The sequence below is a fragment of the Pseudochaenichthys georgianus genome, unplaced genomic scaffold (assembly GCF_902827115.2).
Source record: "Pseudochaenichthys georgianus unplaced genomic scaffold, fPseGeo1.2 scaffold_308_arrow_ctg1, whole genome shotgun sequence".
NCBI lineage: Eukaryota > Metazoa > Chordata > Actinopteri > Perciformes > Channichthyidae > Pseudochaenichthys > Pseudochaenichthys georgianus.
In genome coordinates, this window is record NW_027262958.1 from 381,669 (window position 1) to 401,083 (window position 19,415).

General features: G+C 41.3%; 4 protein-coding genes and 1 pseudogene across 4 annotated transcripts; 3 read left to right on the forward strand and 2 right to left on the reverse strand.

Moving 5' to 3' along the window:
- Nucleotides 1-771: 771 nt before the first annotated feature.
- On the reverse strand, nt 772-19,190 carry LOC117442159 (histone H2AX-like). The gene is made up of 3 exons (XM_034078162.2): nt 18,796-19,190; nt 4,007-4,025; nt 772-1,257 (listed from the first exon to the last, which is right to left on the reverse strand). The coding sequence occupies exons 1-3, from the start codon at nt 19,173-19,175 to the stop codon at nt 871-873; spliced, it is 786 nt and encodes a 261-aa protein (XP_033934053.2). The 5' UTR covers nt 19,176-19,190; the 3' UTR covers nt 772-870.
- LOC139433377 (histone H1-like) lies at nt 2,510-3,956 on the reverse strand (annotated as a pseudogene).
- On the forward strand, nt 13,696-14,483 carry LOC117442130 (histone H1-like). Its single transcript, XM_034078135.1, has one exon. The coding sequence runs from the start codon at nt 13,712-13,714 to the stop codon at nt 14,369-14,371; it is 660 nt and encodes a 219-aa protein (XP_033934026.1). The 5' UTR covers nt 13,696-13,711; the 3' UTR covers nt 14,372-14,483.
- LOC117442158 (late histone H2A.L3-like) lies at nt 15,221-15,619 on the forward strand. The gene has a single exon (XM_034078160.2). It carries the CDS (start codon nt 15,236-15,238, stop codon nt 15,617-15,619), a length of 384 nt encoding a protein of 127 aa, XP_033934051.1. The 5' UTR covers nt 15,221-15,235.
- Nucleotides 16,865-17,348, forward strand: LOC139433385 (histone H3). Its single transcript, XM_071202367.1, has one exon. It carries the CDS (start codon nt 16,882-16,884, stop codon nt 17,290-17,292), a length of 411 nt encoding a protein of 136 aa, XP_071058468.1. The 5' UTR covers nt 16,865-16,881; the 3' UTR covers nt 17,293-17,348.
- Nucleotides 19,191-19,415: the final 225 nt, after the last annotated feature.

Consider the following 19,415-nt stretch of genomic DNA (forward strand, 5'->3'; position numbering starts at 1 on the left):
TGAAGAGGTTTGCTCATAAAGACCTGATACTTTGCATAACATGCAGTGCGTCACTTGCATCTAACTGTGTGTGGGCTGGGTATAACATACAGTTTAGTTTAAACAATATCATTTAAGATGTTACCGATTTATTTAATGTTGAAATAGTGCTGTATAATAGTTTGTACCATGTTTGTTTTAGAGCTACTAAACTAACTCCTAACGGTATAGATATAATATACAATGGTCACATTAAAGAGATGATAACTTCATTAATATATTATGTACCTAGATATACCTAACTTCTTAAAATAACACATAAATAAAGAACTGTTAGAAAGCACACGTGCTCATATTCAATCCACTACAATAGAGCCACTATTTTCGTCCTGCTCCAAACAGTGTTGGTGAACTGCAGACACCTGCCAACAAGTAGCTCCTGATGGAGTGTAGGTAAACCGAGTTAGACATTAATGATGGGTCCAACAAACGCTGTGGCTTTATTTATGTGGACTGACGGATGTAGAAACCAAAGCGCTATTCATTTGAGAAAGAGGTGATTAACCTGCTGGATGCACGAAGGACATTGTGAAGAGGAGTTTGCTTTAGTTTAGAGGCTACAGCCCGAAATACAGATTTATCATTCATAGTAATTTATGGTTTTATTTAAATGTTTATTTCTCTATAATGTGGGTATTTTTAGTTTGAGAGACTTGGTGTAATTATGACTGGTTTTATATGTCGTACACCTCAATACATATAGAGCAGGGGGGAGATCACTGTTCTGGGCCTTTGAGTACTCGTGTAGTGAAGAGAGGAATGTTCTTTAGTTGGAAGTGGGTGGCTCTTAAAAGAGCCTTTGGGGTGTTGGTAGAAGCGGGATCAGGGTGTTCACTTCTTGGCGGGCTTCTCGGTCTTCTTGGGCAGCAGCACAGCCTGGATGTTGGGCAGCACGCCTCCCTGAGCGATGGTCACTCCTCCCAGCAGCTTGTTCAGCTCCTCGTCGTTGCGGACGGCGAGCTGCAGATGGCGGGGGATGATACGGGACTTCTTGTTGTCCCGGGCGGCGTTTCCAGCCAGCTCCAGGATCTCAGCGGTCAGGTACTCCAGCACGGCGGCCAGGTACACCGGGGCTCCGGCACCGACACGATGGGCGTAGTTACCCTTCCTCAGATGCCTGTGGACACGGCCGACGGGGAACTGGAGCCCAGCCCGGGAAGAGCGGGTCTTGGCCTTCGCTCTGACCTTTCCTGCACCTTTTCCGCGACCAGACATTTTCTATGTTTTTATTCTTCAACGTTAAGAAGAGTGACTCGGTCACAGTTCTCACCAGGCTATATAGGAGCGCAGCTGTACGCTCATTGGTCAGATTGACCCGTAACTGTGATCGTCCAACGTCAATCAGAAACAGTCGGTCTGCCGCCTGAATTCTTTTCAGAATGAGACGTTAAAGTTTTAAGAAGCGAAAGTCTCAATGTGTGGAGAACATTAAGACATTCATAAAGGTGTAATACTTAATGTTTATTTACAGTGTGTAATCAACTTATTAAATAATATATTCCGTATTATAACTCAAATGACACACCCACCTAAATACATGCAGCTGTAACGTGGGCTAAACATTTAACGGAAACAAAATGATCAGTTTTAACTTATTTGTGTAGATTGTAATTTGTGTAATGTCTACTTTTGTTATCTTTAATATTTTGAGGACATCTCTTATTTCATATTATGTGTATTCATAAAGATCTATAACGTATGCCTTCTCAAAATGTATATAGTTCTATTTTATTTTGATTATTTTCCTAGGTATTCTTCATTCTGTGTCTTTGTATGCACCAAATATACCAAAGCAAATACCTTGTATGTGTTAACTTACTCGGTAATACAACCTATTCTCATTCCTATACATAAACTGTACATACCTTATTATATTTGCAGCACTTAAGATACAATATAGCTTTATCATATAGCGCTAAAACCTCCAGGTGGAAGTGATGTAGATAGACAGAAATTGTGATATACAACAAGTTCAGAGCTCAGCTTAAGGTATTAAAGAAATGGTGTTAATGTACCATGTATTATTTTAGTTCTATTAAAAGGCAACTATGTTGACGTATATCGGGACACTTTGAAAGAGGAAAGCAGCAGTAGACTATGGATATCGGCCATATTTAAAGCTGATATGCGGACGTAGTTGAAGACACCCTGGTTAATTCTAGCCCGCCATTTTGTTCCGTTCCTTTGTTCCCTCTCTGCTGCTCTTTTCACACACCGTACGACAACCATCCTTCAAAATAAAAACCAGCAAATGGTTTCACAACTTCACATTTTGACACAAGCAATACAATCATCTAATAATGTCATCTGTATCTCATTTATTTAGTGCGTGTATTACACCATATTAACCTCCAACATTGCATTTTGTGGGCCTGATGCCAATCAACTGCTATTTAGATTTTTAATATAATCATTTCACATTTAAATGTAATGTTTACATAAACTTATATATTAAGATAGTTAGAAATTGTATATGTATCTTAAAGTTAGTGACATTGTATTATTAAAATTGGTGTCATGTTTCTCAAATACTTCCTCAGAGACCGAGTTAGGGTGTGTAGTTTTGTAAAATATTATAACAACTCAAAGATATTGTTAAGGACATGTCAAACTTTCAGAGCAATTGAAAGTACATTTCTTATAAATGTTGTCGTGACCACAAAATACAAGGCGACCAGGCAAAACCACATATTGTGAAACACGCCCAGACACAGAAATGTAAGTGAAAATAAATGCAGAAATACATTAAAGACATATAATAATGTGTGTTCTGAATTATCCTCAAATGTTATTCGTGTATTTATATTCCTGTTTTTATTTATTCCTGTTGTTTTCCCTGTATTTCATGTATTTGTTTACTCTTGTCACGTCTTTCCTCCATAGCCGTGTACTTGTGTGTGTAAAGGTACACACTATATTGAGGTAAATTCCATGTGGTATGAAAGCACAACATGGAATATTAGAATATAACATGGAAGCAGATATATAAATAGTGTGTCATGTGGTTATGTACACAAAACATGCATGTTTTCAAGTTGTTTTTATGCTAAATTATATATTATTATAAAGGAGAGTGCTCTTTTGGTTTATGTGGGTGGCTCTTAAAAGAGCCTTTTGGAGATGAAGGAGAGGATCTGTTTACTTCCTCGATGATTTCCTGGCTGGTGCCTTCTTCGCTGCTTTGACAGCTGGTTTAACCGCCTTCTTCACAGCTTTCTTGGGGGTTACTGTCTTGGGGGTCGCTGCCTTCTTGGGGGTCACTGCCTTCTTGGGGGTCGCTGCCTTCTTGGGTGCTGCCTTCTTGGCCGCCACCTTCTTCTTCGGGCTCTTAGTGATCTTCTTCACGGGGGTTTTCTTGGCAGCAGTAGCAGGCTTCTTCGCTACCTTCTTGGGAGTTACTGCCTTCTTGGCTGCTGGCTTCTTAGCGGCGGGTTTCTTCGCTGCTGCTGCTGCCGGCTTCTTGGCTTTGGCTGCGGGCTTCTTCGCTACCTTCTTGGGCTTCTCGGCGGCCTTAGCTGCCTTGAAGGAACCGCTGGCTCCGATTCCCTTGACCTGCACCAGGGCTCCATTCTCGAGTAACCTCTTCACGGCGCGTTTAATGTGAGCGGTGTGTTCGTAGCCCTGAGCGGCCAGAGCCTTCTTCACCGCGATGTAAGAGATCCCTTTACGGTCCTTGGAGGCGGTGACCGCCTTCAAGATGAGCTCAGCGGCTCCGGGACCAACCTTCTTGGCCGGCTTGGCTGCCTTCTTCTTCGGGGACTTGGCTGGTGCCTTGCCGGGGGAGCGGCGGCGGCGACGACGACGACGGCGACTTCAGCGGGAGCTTCTTCTGCGGCCATGATGCTGTCGGGAGGATTCTCGGTCTGATGAGAGGATAGAGAAATCCCAGCGAAGAGAGGAACTTAAACACACCATGAGAACCGTAGAGACTCAACTCATTGGCTCACGCAGGTAGCTGCAGAAAAACTGTGCCCACTTTGTGCTTTCTCTTCAGCTAAAACTGTACAAAATACACATTTAGAGAACGAGTTGAATTTCAACGGTTAATTGAATTGATAGCGGATGACTTAATCTTCATATAGAAGCGAAATACAGCTTTAAATATTGTTGTGTTTTTATTGGGAAGCCTTTAAACCTCCTAAAACTACTGCCGTGAGAAGGACTAATCTGCGACTTTTTCCTATAAATTGATCTCCTGAACAACTTAAAATTGCTTCATATTCTCAATAAAACTAGTCATATAGTTAGGCGAGATGTTGTTTTTAAAGACTCAAGGTGAAAAAAGGCCAGTAGTTGTAAACAATTTTTTGTTAAACAGAGGTAATTCTGCTGTCTGCAAACACACTCCATCAGGAAGGTCCTGGCTGTGTTCTAAATACAGTCTTTGTTACCCAACAGTGAGAGACCTTCATTTAGCCACAGCTGTTCTCATGTACATCACAATACAACTATATTTATATAGTATGAGTATTATCATATATTTTTACATTCTGAAATGTGTTAGACAGATAGATCTAAACCTGTAAGGTCACAAAGGCTCTCAAACAGCCACAAACTCTTGGTAGCAGAACTCCCACTGACTGTGAACATCAGACAAGTATATCACTTTATAATTGTAGAAATCAGAGAAACAGCAGCCTTAAGTGAAGGAATTAGAACATACACCAGCACAAAGGCTTGGAATTAGCTATGAAATGATATTATCCATTAACACTAGACTGTTCAATCTCAATGTTTATCCAAATGGATTATTATAATCTCAAAGAATTTTCTAAATGTGAGGCAAACAAAAGTAATATAAACATAATGGTTTATGCAACTTATCCTGTTAAAAGTCATTTTTTTAAAGGTGGAGTAGGTAAGTTTTCAGAAACCCGGCTCGAGATACACTTTTTGTATATTCCATGAATGCTCTTAACATCCCAATAGCAAGAATATCTTAAGTGCTTTGACAACAATCCATACAAAAACGTCATCTGTAGAAGCCGTAATACTGTAAAAGTACAACCAATCTGTTTAGCCGGCCCGGCTAAAGTAACTGGATTGGCCTACCTGCCTGTCAGCCTTCCATCGGGGCACACACTGATCTCGTGCCCTCATTGGTCATGTGCGCGTGCGTGTGTGTTGGAGGAGGGGCTCTGTGAGGAAGTGGCAGATTTTTCCCGGTTGTGTATTTTCAAATTCTAGCGATCTCGAGCCGGTTTCTCAAACTTACCTACCCCACCTTTAACCCACATTTTTGAATAAATAACATGACCTCTTAAGCGGTCTCATAATATTATCTGTATCTGCATCCCTCACAACGGAAGGTGTTTTAAATTAATACAAAGGAAAGGAATAAATATAGGATATTTTAATAAAAAAACAGTAAATCAAACAATCAAATGTCCATAGGATATATCAGGGTTTTTTTGTTTATGTGACACAAAATAAAATGTATTTATTATAAACGTCAGTCCTTAACATCTATCACTGTGTATATCACCATTCAAACATCTTTTAGAAGTTGAACAAACTCCACACAGCTCAGTAAAGACTGTGAGATGTTGACTTTATTTTATCATTTCAGTAAAAACTAACGTTCATATTTCTCTCTTGATTATAATACTGATGAACGTTCAGAACAAAGCACTTTGGCAACTTACCACCTATGTTTTAAAAAGCTTAATAAGCACCATAACTTTCATGATATCATTTCTCGGTCATAATCGGTTGTTTCCGTGAACAGCCGACTGTTGAGTGACGGCAAATGCTGCGGCTGCAATGCATGTGGGGCAGCATTTTCTCCTCTGCTTTTGGTGAGGGAGGTCCAGTGGTTCCTAAGCTAAAGGAGGTTATAAAGGAAGTTTTGAAAACCTCCTTTCCTTTCATCTAGAGAATTAGAACGGCAGTATCATGGCTGCCACTGATGGACTTCCGGGTCATTTCACTCCGTTAGGAAGGTTCCTAAGCTAAATGGACTATTCGACTTCAGCCCTGGAGTACTCGTCGGACTCGAGTGCCGATTTTCGGGACTCGACTCGGACTCGCGCATGATTGACGCGACTCAGACTTGGACTCTTGAATTATCGCGTACGCTGACTTGGACTCGGACTCGTGAATATTTCCCCCCACGATGACTCGGACTCGACATGTACATTGACGCTCCGACTTGGACTCGGACTCCGAGCAAATGTTCTCTGGAGTCTGATGTCCTCTATCCTGGCGTGTGCACCTGCGAGGCGGAGTTCACGTACTGGGCCCCCGCTATTCCAGTCTAAAGATGTCTAGAGACACACCCCGCATCGTGCTGTATGCTTTCACACTTTCTGCTTCCACATTGGAAAAGAGCAAAATGCTCGTTATGTGGAAACAATATTGAAGAGAAGGCTCCGTAACACATTACTCTAAGGATCGAGTTCAGACATATAGGCTGTCTTGAACACTATCATCAATCAATCAATCAATCAATCAATCAATCAATCAATCAATCAATCTTTATTTATAAAGCCCAATATCACAAATGTTACATTTGTCTAAGTGGTCTTCACAGTTTCTACAGAATATCAGTATGACAATACGAAACCCTCTGTCCTTAGACCCTCTGTCCCTCAGACCCTCTGTCCTCAGACCCTCTGTCCTTAGACCCTCACATCGTACAAGGGAAAAAACTTCCGAAGAAGAAACCCAGTTTAAAGGGAAATGGGAAGAAACCTCAGGGAGAGCAGCAGAGGAGGGATCCCTCTCCCAGGACGGACAGACGTGCAATAGATGCCATGTGTAAATTGAAAAGATAATACATTTGCAACATAGGTAGTCCAAATGTTTGGAAATGCATGTGTGTATAATAGGAAGATGAATCCACGAGGATATCCATCCGAGACCGATGATCCAGGACCACAGCCACGACTCAAGATCCAGGGCTCGCGATTCAGAGTAACCTGATCTAATCAACTCTCACTCAATAACAATAACTCATTTTTAAATATAGTTTATTGATATATAATAATAATAATATTAATATTAGTAATAAGCTTTATATTTGGTATAGCACCTACTACAAGAATTGTAGCCAAACTCGCTTCACAGCAGTTCATAGACAGATTAGTATAACATGACAGGATAAACAGCAATGTAGAGCAGCAGCTACATTTTCAACACATATATCCACGAAGGTTAATACATGAGACTTGAGACTCGGGGACTCGAACTCAAACCACAGGTAATGATGACTCTGACTCGACTCGGACACTCCTTGGGTGACTCGGACTTGGACTTGGACTCGAAGAGTAGTGACTCGGTGTGACTTGGGACTCGTGAATTGGTGACTTGACTACAACACACTGAACGTTGGTAGACCATAGTGGTAGACTCATCATGGAACAGAGTGGGCGAGCTGACCAATCAGAGCACAGTGGGCTCACAGGGAGGGGGGGCAGGAGCTCCAACAAGCCGTTTTAGGACAGAGAGTGAATACACATACTATTAGGGCTGTGGCGATACACTAATCTCACAATACGATACGATACACGATATTCAGCCAACGATACGATATATATCACGATATTCAGCCAACGATACGATTCGATATAATTCGATACCACTTATATCATTTTCTGAAGATTTTAAAGGGACAGTGGGATTTTGGTGTTCCATGACTTGGATTGAATTAATTCAACTGAAAACTGAAAGCATCAATTATACAATATATGGCCTCTGACAGAGAGTCTCCAGCTTGCAAATGCTGGACAAAATGAATCAAAAGATGTGGTGAGAAAATTAGTTTTCATTTATGGAAAACAGTGCAAACTGTAGCTTACAAGCCTATGAAACGTAAGTACATAAAGTGCAGATCACAATGGACAATGGAGAATGAAAAGGTGCAGCAGGTTGGCGGAACACGGGGGATTTGAATGGGACTTGTTAGAAATTAAAATCAATGTTTTGATGGCATAAAGTACCATAAACATACCGTCAGTTTAAATGCTGTTTTATACTGAAAAACCAGAAGTTGTTTGTGCACAACCAGTTGTGGAGCTTTTATTCTGAAAATCCTTCATCTCCGATTAGCATTTAGCATGTGGCTAATATACAATTTCCTATAGAGGTGAATTTAGTAGCGATATGACACGGAGTGTTGCACACCGAAACCTACTGATTTCAACACTACAACTATAGACGTCGAGATATTATTATTGCTGAATATTAAATGAAGGTACAGTTTATTTGAATACGTTTGTTTACAGACGTGGGTAGCATGAGACAACATTCGGAACTACCGGAAATGATACCAGCCGTGAGATATTTTTGGAGTATTGATTACAGCGTTTAAAATGTATTAAATGAAAAGTCATGAAAGAGATAAGGAGGAGAAACGGCGTGTTTAGTTATATATTTAATGTGCAAATGTCTGAATCCTCTGTAATGCGCAACAACGAACATTGGAGACGTGGAGGGCCGATCCCCAGCAGCGCCAAACCGGCCCACAGGGAGGAGTCAGCAGAGGATATCTAACAGCTGGAAAGGTGGATCTCGCTCTCTTCCCTTCGCTCACGAGAGCCAGAACACAGCTGTTTTTTCTGACTGAACCATCTTCTGCTTGTAACATTACCGCGCTTTTTATTAATTAAAGTATACATTTGAACATTCTCAGAGACTCAATTAGTCTCCTTTTTAAAGCTTCTCTCCTGGACGCGAGTATACGAACACAGTTATCAGACTTAATGTATCGATACCCGGCGGCTGGAAATATCGATACTTTCTCGGAAAACTAAATATCGATATATATTGCAAGATCGATTAAATTGCACAGCCCTACATACTATACAGAGATGCTGTATGAGAAACCAATGTGAGTTCGGAAAACCCAGTTTAAAGGGAAAATGGGAGAAACCTCAGGGAGAGCAGCAGAGGAGGGATCCCTCTCCCAGGACGGACAGACGTGCAATAGATGCCGTGTTGTAAATTGAAAAGATAATACATTTGCAACATAGGTAGTCCAAATGTTTGGAAATGCATGTGTGTATAATAGGAAGATGAATCCACGAGGATATCCATCCAGGACCGATGATCCAGGACCACAGCCACGACTCGCGATCCAGGACACAGGACCGCAGGATCATCCATGACTCCGGATCCCGGCGTATATAGACACCAGAAAGAAAGACATGTGGGGAAGCTGGGTTAATCGGAACATGAGTGGACACAGGTACAGACAGAGAGAAGGAAGAAGGAAGATGTCCCCCGACAAACTAAGCCTATATCAGCAAAACTAGGGGCTGAATCTAATCAGCCCTAACTATAAGCTTTATCAAAAAGGAAGGTCTTAAGCGCACTCTTAAAAACGGATAGGGTGTCTGCCGCCCAAACACAAACTGGAAGCTGATTCCACAAATGTGGAGCTTGATAAGAAAAGGCTCTGGCTCCCATTGTACTTTTAGAGATTCTAGGAACAACCAACAACCCTGCATTCTTGGAACGCAATGCCCTAGTAGGACAGTAGGGTATAATGAGTTCTTTAAGGTAAGATGGCGCCTGCCCATTAAGGGCTTTGTAGGCGAGAAGAAGAATTTTAAATTCTATCCTGTGTTCTATAGGGAGCCAGTGTAAGGCAGCCAGAACAGGAGTAACGTGGTCCCTTCTCCTAACTCTGGTTAGTACACGAGCCGCAGCATTTTGAATCAGCTGAAGCCACTTGACTGACTTCTTGGTACTCCCTGATAATAAAGAGTTACAATAATCCAGCCTAGAAGTAACAAATGCATGGACTAGTTTCTCTGCATCGTTTTGAGGCAAGATATGCCTGATTTTTGCAATGTTACGTAGATGGAAGTAGGCGGTCCTTGAAATTGATTTTATGTGGGCGTTAAAGGATAAATCCTGATCAAATATAACACCAAGATTCCTTACAGTCTCACTGGAGGCCAAATTAATGCCATCCATAGTTAGTATATCTTTAGATAATTTGTTTCGTAGATTCTTCGGGCCAAGTACAATAACTTCAGTTTTGGTCGTGTTTAACATCAAAAAGTTTAAGGTCATCCACGTTTTTAAGTCCTTGAGGCAGTCTTGAATTTTATTTAGATGATTAATTTTATCAGGCTTGATTGATAAATATAGTTGAGTATCATCCGCATAACAATGAAAGTTTACAGAATGATTCCTTATAATATTGCCTAACGGAAGCATATATAATGTGAACAAAATAGGTCCGAGCACTGAGCCCTGTGGCACTCCATGGCTAACTTTGGTTTGCGTGGAAGATTCATCGTTAACACGTACAAACTGAGAGCGTTCAGATAGATAGGACCTAAACCAGCCTAAAGCAGTTCCCTGTATGCCAACTAAGTGCTCTAGTCTTTGCAATAGGATATCATGGTCGATAGCATCAAATGCAGCACTGAGATCGAGCAAAACAAGAATAGAGACAAGTCCCTTGTCTGAGGCTCTTAGAATGTCATTTGTGACTTTAACCAGAGCTGTCTCTGTGCTATGATGTGTTCTAAAGCCAGATTGAAAATCTTCAAATAAATCATTGTTTTTTAAGTAATCACACAACTGTTTTGCGACCGCTTTCTCAAGAATTTTTGAGAGCAACGGAAGATTAGAAATAGGTCTATAGTTGGCTAAAACCTCTGGATCGAGGTTGTGCTTTTTAAGAAGCGGTTTTATCACTGCTACTTTGAATGATTGTGGAACATAGCCTGATAATAAAGACATATTCATAATATTTAATGAAGAAGTGCTAATTAATGGAAAAACTTCCTTCAACAGCTTAGTTGGAATTGGGTCTAACATGCACGTTGATGGTTTAGAAGAGAGAATCATTGCATTTAATTGTTCAAGGTTAATGGCTGAAAAGCATTCTAGTTTACTATCTAGTGTAATATTAGAACTTACGATTCCGGGAGCTGTTGATAACACTATACTGGTCAAAGGCAAGAGGTCATTAATTTTGTTTCTAAGAGTAACCATTTTATCGTTAAAAAAGCACATACAATCATTGCTACTGAGTGCTAAGGGAATAGAAGGCTCAATCGAGCTGTGGCTCTCTGTCAGCCTGGCTACAGTGCTGAAAAGAAATCTTGCATTATTCTCATTTTCATCTATTAATGAAGAGTAGTAGGCTGCTCTCGCTTTACGCAGTGCTTTCTTATATTCATTGAAAGTAATATGCCAAATTAAACGAGATTCTTCAAGTTTAGTGGAACGCCATATCCTTTCAAGTTGTCTAGACTTTTGCTTTATTTTGCGGGTTTGGGCATTATGCCATGGAGCTAATCTATGTTGTTTATTTTCTTCTTCTTCAAAGGAGCAACAGAGTCTAATTTTATTCGCAGCGCATCTATAGCACTATCAACAACATGATCAATTTGGGGTGGTGTACATGTTGTATAAGTTTCCTCCGCTACATGCAGACATGCTATCGAGTTAAGTATTGGTGGAATCTCTTCCTTAAATGTGGCTATAGCACTAACAGATAGGAAAGTTACTAAGAAATGGTCAGATAAAGCAGGATTATGCGGTTTGACTAATAGTTGCTAATTTCAAAAGTAAACTTATTTTTCATTTTATATTTAAATTTGAAATGTTTGCACGTAACATTATTCATTTATAAATTGTTATCATTTTTTTTAATTATGAATCCATTTATTTTATTGTATTTCCTTGAGGCTGGGGGAGCTATCATGTAGTTCAACATGCAAATGTTCTAATGCAAGTAAGTATAAGTATAACATGGAAAAGGAAATACAATACATTTCATAGGAGGAAGTGGATTTATGTTCTCTCACCTTGTAATTACACAATCAAACTATCTATAATATAGCTCTGGCCTTCACTCATAAAAAAACATTTTGAACATGTTGAATTGGACACATTTTTCAAAGCTCTATTGACTGACATGCGATGACTGGGACTGATGGGAGAATCTGAGAGGAATGAACTGGAGCAGAGGAATAGTCATATATTAAAAGATAGCAGCTTCATAAGAGGCCGGCCTGAGTGACTGAGTGTGTCAGAGTGCTGAAGGACAGACCAGCTCTCCAGACTCTAAAGACTTTCCAAGGTGTAAATGCTGCTGCCGGAGCTCTGACTGGAAGTGTTGCTGATATCAAGTCTACCATCCTCTCAAAGTACTCTGTCCAACAATATCAGTCTCATGAAGAAAAGTTTTTTTTTAACGTTTATTCAAAATAGCAGAGAAACATGCATTCTTGTTCTCAGGAGGGAACATTGACAGAGGAGTACTGGAAAAGTACACAGTAAGTACTTCATAGTACTTGTGGGGGTAGTTTCAGTAGTACTGAGTCCAACAGGATCAATCTCACGAAGAACTAATGACAAAAAAGAATTCCCTCATCAAACTCAGCAGAAGTGGCTTGATGTTGTTCTCAGCAGGGACTTTGACAGAGGATTACTCACTAAGTACACAGTCAAAGTACTTCAATGTATTGTAAGTAGTCGGCTAACTAATACAAAGTCAAACAGTATCACTTTCATTAAGAACTAATGGTAACGTTTTATTCTTATCATTCATCAAATATAGCAGAAAACATGCATTATGTACTAAGGAGGGGACTGACAGAGGATTACTAAGTACACAGTATAAGTACTTCATTTTATTTCTGGTAGAAGTCAAACTAGAACCGAGTCCAAAAGAGTCAGTTTCCTTAAGAACTTGTGGTAAAACATATTTGTATCACTCGTTAAATATAGCAGGAATGAAGAGCAGCTGATTTGGAGTTGACCGCAGAGCAGAACCGCTGTACAGTTTAAATCTCCTAACAATGTTGTCCATTTTAGACACAGGCTTATTATATTTACAGCCCTTATAACATCCATTTTCTGGGATCAATATGTGTCGGTAGATACACGGATTTAATTCCTTCACTTAAGCTTCTGTTTCTCTGATTTTCTACAATTAATAAAGTGATAATACTTGTCTGATGTTCACAGTCAGTGGGAGTTCTGCTACCAAGAGTCTGTGTCTGTTTGAGAGCCTTTGTGACCTTACAGGTTTAGATCTATCTGTCTAACACATTTCAGAATGTAAAAATATATGATAATACTCATACTATATACATATAGTTGTATTGTGATGTACATGAGAAAAGCTGTGGTAAATGAAGGTCTCTCACTGTTGGGTAACAAAGACTGTATTTAGAACACCGCCAGGACCTGTCCTGATGGGAGTGTGTTTGCAGACAGCAGAATTACCTCCGTTTATCAAAGAATTGTTAACAACTACTGCCTTTTTTCACCTTGAGTCTTTAAAACAACATCTCGCCTAACTATATTACTAGTTTTATTGAGAATATGAAGCATTTTAAGTTGTTCAGGAGATCATTTATAGGAAAAAGTCGCAGATTAGTCCTTCTCGCGGCAGTAGTTTTAGGAGGTTTAAAGGCTTCCCAATGAAAACACAACAATATTTAAAGCTGTATTTCACTTCTATACGAAGATTAAGTAATCCACTATCGATTCGATTAACCTTTGAAATTCAACTCGTTCTCTAAATGTGTATTTTGTACAGTTTTAGCTGAAGAGAAAGCACAAAGTGGCACAGTTTTTCTGCAGCTCCTGCGTGAGCCACTGAGTTGAGTCTCTACGGTTCTCATGGTGTGTTTAAGTTCGTCTCTTCGCTGGGATTTCTCTCTCCTCTCATCAGACCGAGAATCCTCCCGACAGCATCATGGCCGCAGAAGAAGCTCCCGCTGAAGTCGCCGTCGCCGCCGCCCCAGCAAAGGCACCGGCAAAAGCACCAGCAAAGGCACCAGCCAAGTCCCCGAAGAAGAAGGCAGCCAAGCCGGCCAAGAAGGTTGGTCCCGGAGCCGCTGAGCTCATCTTGAAGGCGGTCACCGCCTCCAAGGACCGTAAAGGGATCTCTTACATCGCGGTGAAGAAGGCGCTGGCCGCTCAGGGCTACGAACACACCGCTCACATTAAACGCGCCGTGAAGAGGTTACTCGAGAATGGAGCCCTGGTGCAGGTCAAGGGAACCGGAGCCAGCGGCTCCTTCAAGGCCGCCGAGAAGCCCAAGAAGGTAGCGAAGAAGCCCGCAGCCAAAGCCAAGAAGCCGGCAGCGAAGAAACCCGCCGCTAAGAAGCCAGCAGCCAAGAAGGCAGTAACTCCCAAGAAGGTAGCGAAGAAGCCTGCTACTGCTGCCAAGAAAACCCCCGTGAAGAAGATCACTAAGAGCCCGAAGAAGAAGGTGGCGGCCAAGAATGCAGCACCCAAGAAGGCAGCGACCCCCAAGAAGACAGTAACCCCCAAGAAAGCTGTGAAGAAGGCGGTTAAACCAGCTGCCAAAGCAGCGAAGAAGGCACCAGCCAGGAAATCATCGAGGAAGTAAACAGATCCTCTACTTCATCTCCAAAAGGCTCTTTTAAGAGCCACCCACATAAACCAAAAGAGCACTTCTCCTGTTTTAATATTATAATTTTGCATAAATACAAGTTTGTTTCCATCTGCTGCATATTTATTTGCAAAAACCAGAAGACATTGTAGTTATTTATCATTATCGTATACGTTAGTTAATTTTACAACACATGTTATTATGTTGCTATATTAGTAGACATTTACTTCACAGAAGGTTCCTCTGACAGTCACTCACAACATACATATGTTCCCATATCCTTGATAGTGTATAAACCCTATGTAAATATTTTGTAGGCCTATACAACTTCATATAAATGTACATCGAAACTTACTTAATGCTACATATAATTGTGACTATATTATTACACATTAATTCACTTTTACTTGAGGAGATCGGATTAGCTCCTGATTTTGATAATAAATTAATTATTTTACTTTATTTTGTATGTTTAATAAATAAATTAGTTTATATTGGATATACTTTAATGGTAACATTGTTCATTTGTTTTGTCACTTCAGCATGCCAAACTATCTTATAGTGTGCTTCACTTTGATCCTTTAAAGTATACTTTATTTTAAAATATGTCTCTAAGAATACACTATATTGTTTGAGTATATGTGTATAGTCAGATCTATTTTATAGTATATGTTATTCGATGATTTAATTAAGTGAGGTCTATTGTACTTGACACAGTGAATGGACTAACGCTTCTCTGATTGGTCGATGGTAGTACCACTCGATCTGACCAATGAGCGTACAGCTGCGCTCCTATATAGTCTGGTGAGAACTGTGACCGAGTTACTTTCTTCTCAACGTCGAAGAATAATCACATAGAAAATGTCTGGTCGCGGAAAAGGTGCAGGAAAGGTTAGGGCGAAGGCCAAGACCCGCTCATCCCGGGCCGGGCTCCAGTTCCCCGTCGGCCGTGTCCACAGGCATCTGAGGAAGGGCAACTACGCCCATCGTGTCGGTGCCGGAGCCCCGGTGTACCTGGCTGCTGTGCTGGAGTACCTGACCGCTGAGATCCTGGAGCTGGCTGGAAACGCCGCCCGGGACAACAAGAAGTCCCGTATCATCCCCCGCCATCTGCAGCTCGCCGTCCGCAACGACGAGGAGCTGAACAAGCTGCTGGGAGGAGTGACCATCGCTCAGGGAGGCGTGCTGCCCAACATCCAGGCCGTGCTGCTGCCCAAGAAGACCGAGAAGCCCGCCAAGAAGTGAATACCCTGAACCCGCTTCTACCAACACCCAAAGGCTCTTTTAAGAGCCACCCACTTCCAACTAAAGAACACTCCTCTCTTCACTACACGAGTACTCAAAGGCCCAGAACAGTGATCTCCCCCCCCCCATATACAACGAGTCCTATATTACACAAAGTCACTCAAACTAAAAATACCCAAATTATATAGCAATACACACTTGAAACTTAACTCTAAAATACTATTAATCATTGTATCTGTATTTCGGGGTGTAGCCTCTAAACTAAAGCAAATTCCTTCACAATGTCCTTCGTACATCCAGCAGGTTAATCACCTCATTCTCAAATGAATAGCGGTTTGGTTTCTACATCCGTCAGAAACAGCCCGAGTGAGCGAGATTTTTAAAATCTGCATCTGGAGTCCAATGAGGTGCTTTCAGTACATTGACTCCAGGTCTTTGAAGATCTGGAAAGATTCACCAAAAACCAAATAACCAGCAATGTTCAGATCAATTACTTATTTATGTTTTAAATAAAGCTGAATGTATTCTAGTATTAATATCACTCTATAACCATAATACTTTACATAGTCTATCTGTTAATTGTGGCTTTCTTTTCAAACAAAAATGTCCCTGACTTCCTCTACAGTGGACATACTGTAACATTTCTAAATTAAATTAAATTAAAAAAGGCTAAATTGCAAGATGTTTTTTTTAACCCTAAATAGGAAGGAAATCAAAAATAAAGAAGATTGGAACATTTGGAAAATTTGATTCAGGTCATCACTTTGCTTATAAATAGCTGACTCCATAGTAGGAAACTCAGATAACATATACTTTATTTTCTTAAAGACATTATTTTGTTATTAGAGAATCAGAAATCATAACGGGTTTGTTGCCAATTAACACATACTTACAATTTTTCTTGGTGTTTTATTCGCATACATAATAACATTAGAAATATAGCAATATTTACATCAAAAATATGTATGCATTACAATATGCAGAATTCAGAGTTTATGAATGTATAGAATAATTGTTTCATCATAGACAAAGTGTTAAAAAAAAAGCTGTATGTCACACATGGATGTATAATAAGAACAGTTTAACAAATGTGCGCGAAATTTGAATTGTCCAAACTCTACCAACCAATAGTTGAGCTGCAGTGTCACGTTTATACATTCGACCAATCAGCGTCGTTGCCGCGCCTGCTCTGGCTATATAAGAGACACAGACAAGTCTTCCACGTTACTACTTTCCAACAGAGAAGCAGACTCCCGCTAGCCATGGCAAGAACCAAGCAGACCGCCCGTAAATCCACCGGAGGAAAGGCTCCCAGGAAGCAGCTGGCCACCAAGGCTGCTCGTAAGAGCGCCCCGGCCACCGGCGGCGTGAAGAAGCCCCATCGTTACAGGCCCGGTACCGTGGCTCTGAGGGAGATCCGCCGCTACCAGAAGTCCACCGAGCTGCTGATTCGCAAGCTGCCCTTCCAGCGCCTGGTGAGGGAGATCGCTCAGGACTTCAAGACCGACCTGCGCTTCCAGAGCTCCGCCGTCATGGCTCTGCAGGAGTCCAGCGAGGCCTACCTGGTCGGCCTGTTCGAGGACACCAACCTGTGCGCCATCCACGCCAAGAGGGTCACTATCATGCCCAAGGACATCCAGCTGGCCCGCCGCATCCGCGGAGAGAGGGCTTAAACTGACCTGAGACCAGAACACCGAAACACAACGGCTCTTTTAAGAGCCACACACACACACACTTACAGAGCAACCAGTCCTGAAACACATGTGTGCATATACTTTATAAACACGTTGTCCCCTTTGATTATTAACGCATGGTCCATATTAACACATTATGATAGTATAGTATATAATGCTGATCCATATTGCACCTACCGCTGGGTTCTAATGCAGGCTCTCATTTATGGCTCGACACTGACATCTAGTGGTGTCTTTAGATAAAGCTCATACTAATGCCTACAAATAGTACAATAAATCGAATCAGTTTTATTTATAGCACATTTATAAACTATTTTTGGTGGAGCCAAAGTGCTGTACATATAATACAAATAGCCGACAGTAGAGAATCTTTATACCCTCAATATGAGAGCTTTAAAGTAACACACTGATTTTCAGAATTTAAAACACATTTATTTCAGAACTATGGGATGTACCTGCTTACCTTTCCATTTTGTCACTACCGAAACGATCACGTCAATTACTGAAACTGAACCAAATGTTTCGGTCGTGACGATTCTATCTCTGGAGCAACTGGAGCATAACTAAAGAATGCTAGCAAGTACATGGCTAGCATTCACGTTGTTGAAGAGGTTTGCACATAAAGACCTGATACTTTGCATAACATGCAGTGCGTCACTTGCATCTAACTGTGTGTGGGCTGGGTATAACATACAGTTTAGTTTAAACAATATCATTTAAGATGTTACCGATTTATTTAATGTTGAAATAGTGCTGTATAATAGTTTGTACCATGTTTGTTTTAGAGCTACTAAACTAACTCCTAACGGTATAGATATAATATACAATGGTCACATTAAAGAGATGATAACTTCATTAATATATTATGTACCTAGATATACCTAACTTCTTAAAATAACACATAAATAAAGAACTGTTAGAAAGACACACGTGCTCATATTCAATCCACTACAATAGAGCCACTATTTTCGTCCTGCTCCAAACAGTTGTTGGTGAACTGCAGACACCTGCCAACAAGTAGCTCCTGATGGAGTGTAGGTAAACCGAGTTAGACATTAATGATGGGTCCAACAAACGCTGTGGCTTTATTTATGTGGACTGACGGATGTAGAAACCAAAGCGCTATTCATTTGAGAAAGAGGTGATTAACCTGCTGGATGCACGAAGGACATTGTGAAGAGGAGTTTGCTTTACTTTAGAGGCTACAGCCCGAAATACAGATTTAATCATTCATAGTAATTTATGGTTTTATTTTAAATGTTTATTTCTCTATAATGTGGGTATTTTTAGTTTGAGAGACTTGGTGTAATTATGACTGGTTTTATATGTCGTACACCTCAATACATATAGAGCAGGGGGGAGATCACTGTTCTGGGCCTTTGAGTACTCGTGTAGTGAAGAGAGGAATGTTCTTTAGTTGGAAGTGGGTGGCTCTTAAAAGAGCCTTTGGGGTGTTGGTAGAAGCGGGTTCAGGGTGCTCACTTCTTGGCGGGCTTCTCGGTCTTCTTGGGCAGCAGCACAGCCTGGATGTTGGGCAGCACGCCTCCCTGAGCGATGGTCACTCCTCCCAGCAGCTTGTTCAGCTCCTCGTCGTTGCGGACGGCGAGCTGCAGATGGCGGGGGATGATACGGGACTTCTTGTTGTCCCGGGCGGCGTTTCCAGCCAGCTCCAGGATCTCAGCGGTCAGGTACTCCAGCACAGCGGCCAGGTACACCGGGGCTCCGGCACCGACACGATGGGCGTAGTTACCCTTCCTCAGATGCCTGTGGACACGGCCGACGGGGAACTGGAGCCCGGCCCGGGAAGAGCGGGTCTTGGCCTTCGCTCTGACCTTTCCTGCACCTTTTCCGCGACCAGACATTTTCTATGTTTTTATTCTTCAACGTTAAGAAGAAAGTGACTCGGTCACAGTTCTCACCAGGCTATATAGGAGCGCAGCTGTACGCTCATTGGTCAGATTGACCCGTAACTGTGATCGTCCAATCAGAAAACAGGTCGGTCTGCCGCCTGAATTCTTTTCAGAATGAGACGTTAAAGTTTTAAGAAGCGAAAGTCTCAATGTGTGGAGAACATTAAGACATTCATAAAGGTGTAATACTTA

Bases quoted from the DNA above. Each gene is read 5' to 3' on its own strand.
- LOC117442130 (XM_034078135.1), top strand. From the start codon at position 13,712: ATGGCCGCAGAAGAAGCTCCCGCTGAAGTCGCCGTCGCCGCCGCCCCA.
- LOC117442158 (XM_034078160.2), top strand. From the start codon at position 15,236: ATGTCTGGTCGCGGAAAAGGTGCAGGAAAGGTTAGGGCGAAGGCCAAG.
- LOC139433385 (XM_071202367.1), top strand. From the start codon at position 16,882: ATGGCAAGAACCAAGCAGACCGCCCGTAAATCCACCGGAGGAAAGGCT.
- LOC117442159 (XM_034078162.2), bottom strand. From the start codon at position 19,175: ATGTCTGGTCGCGGAAAAGGTGCAGGAAAGGTCAGAGCGAAGGCCAAG.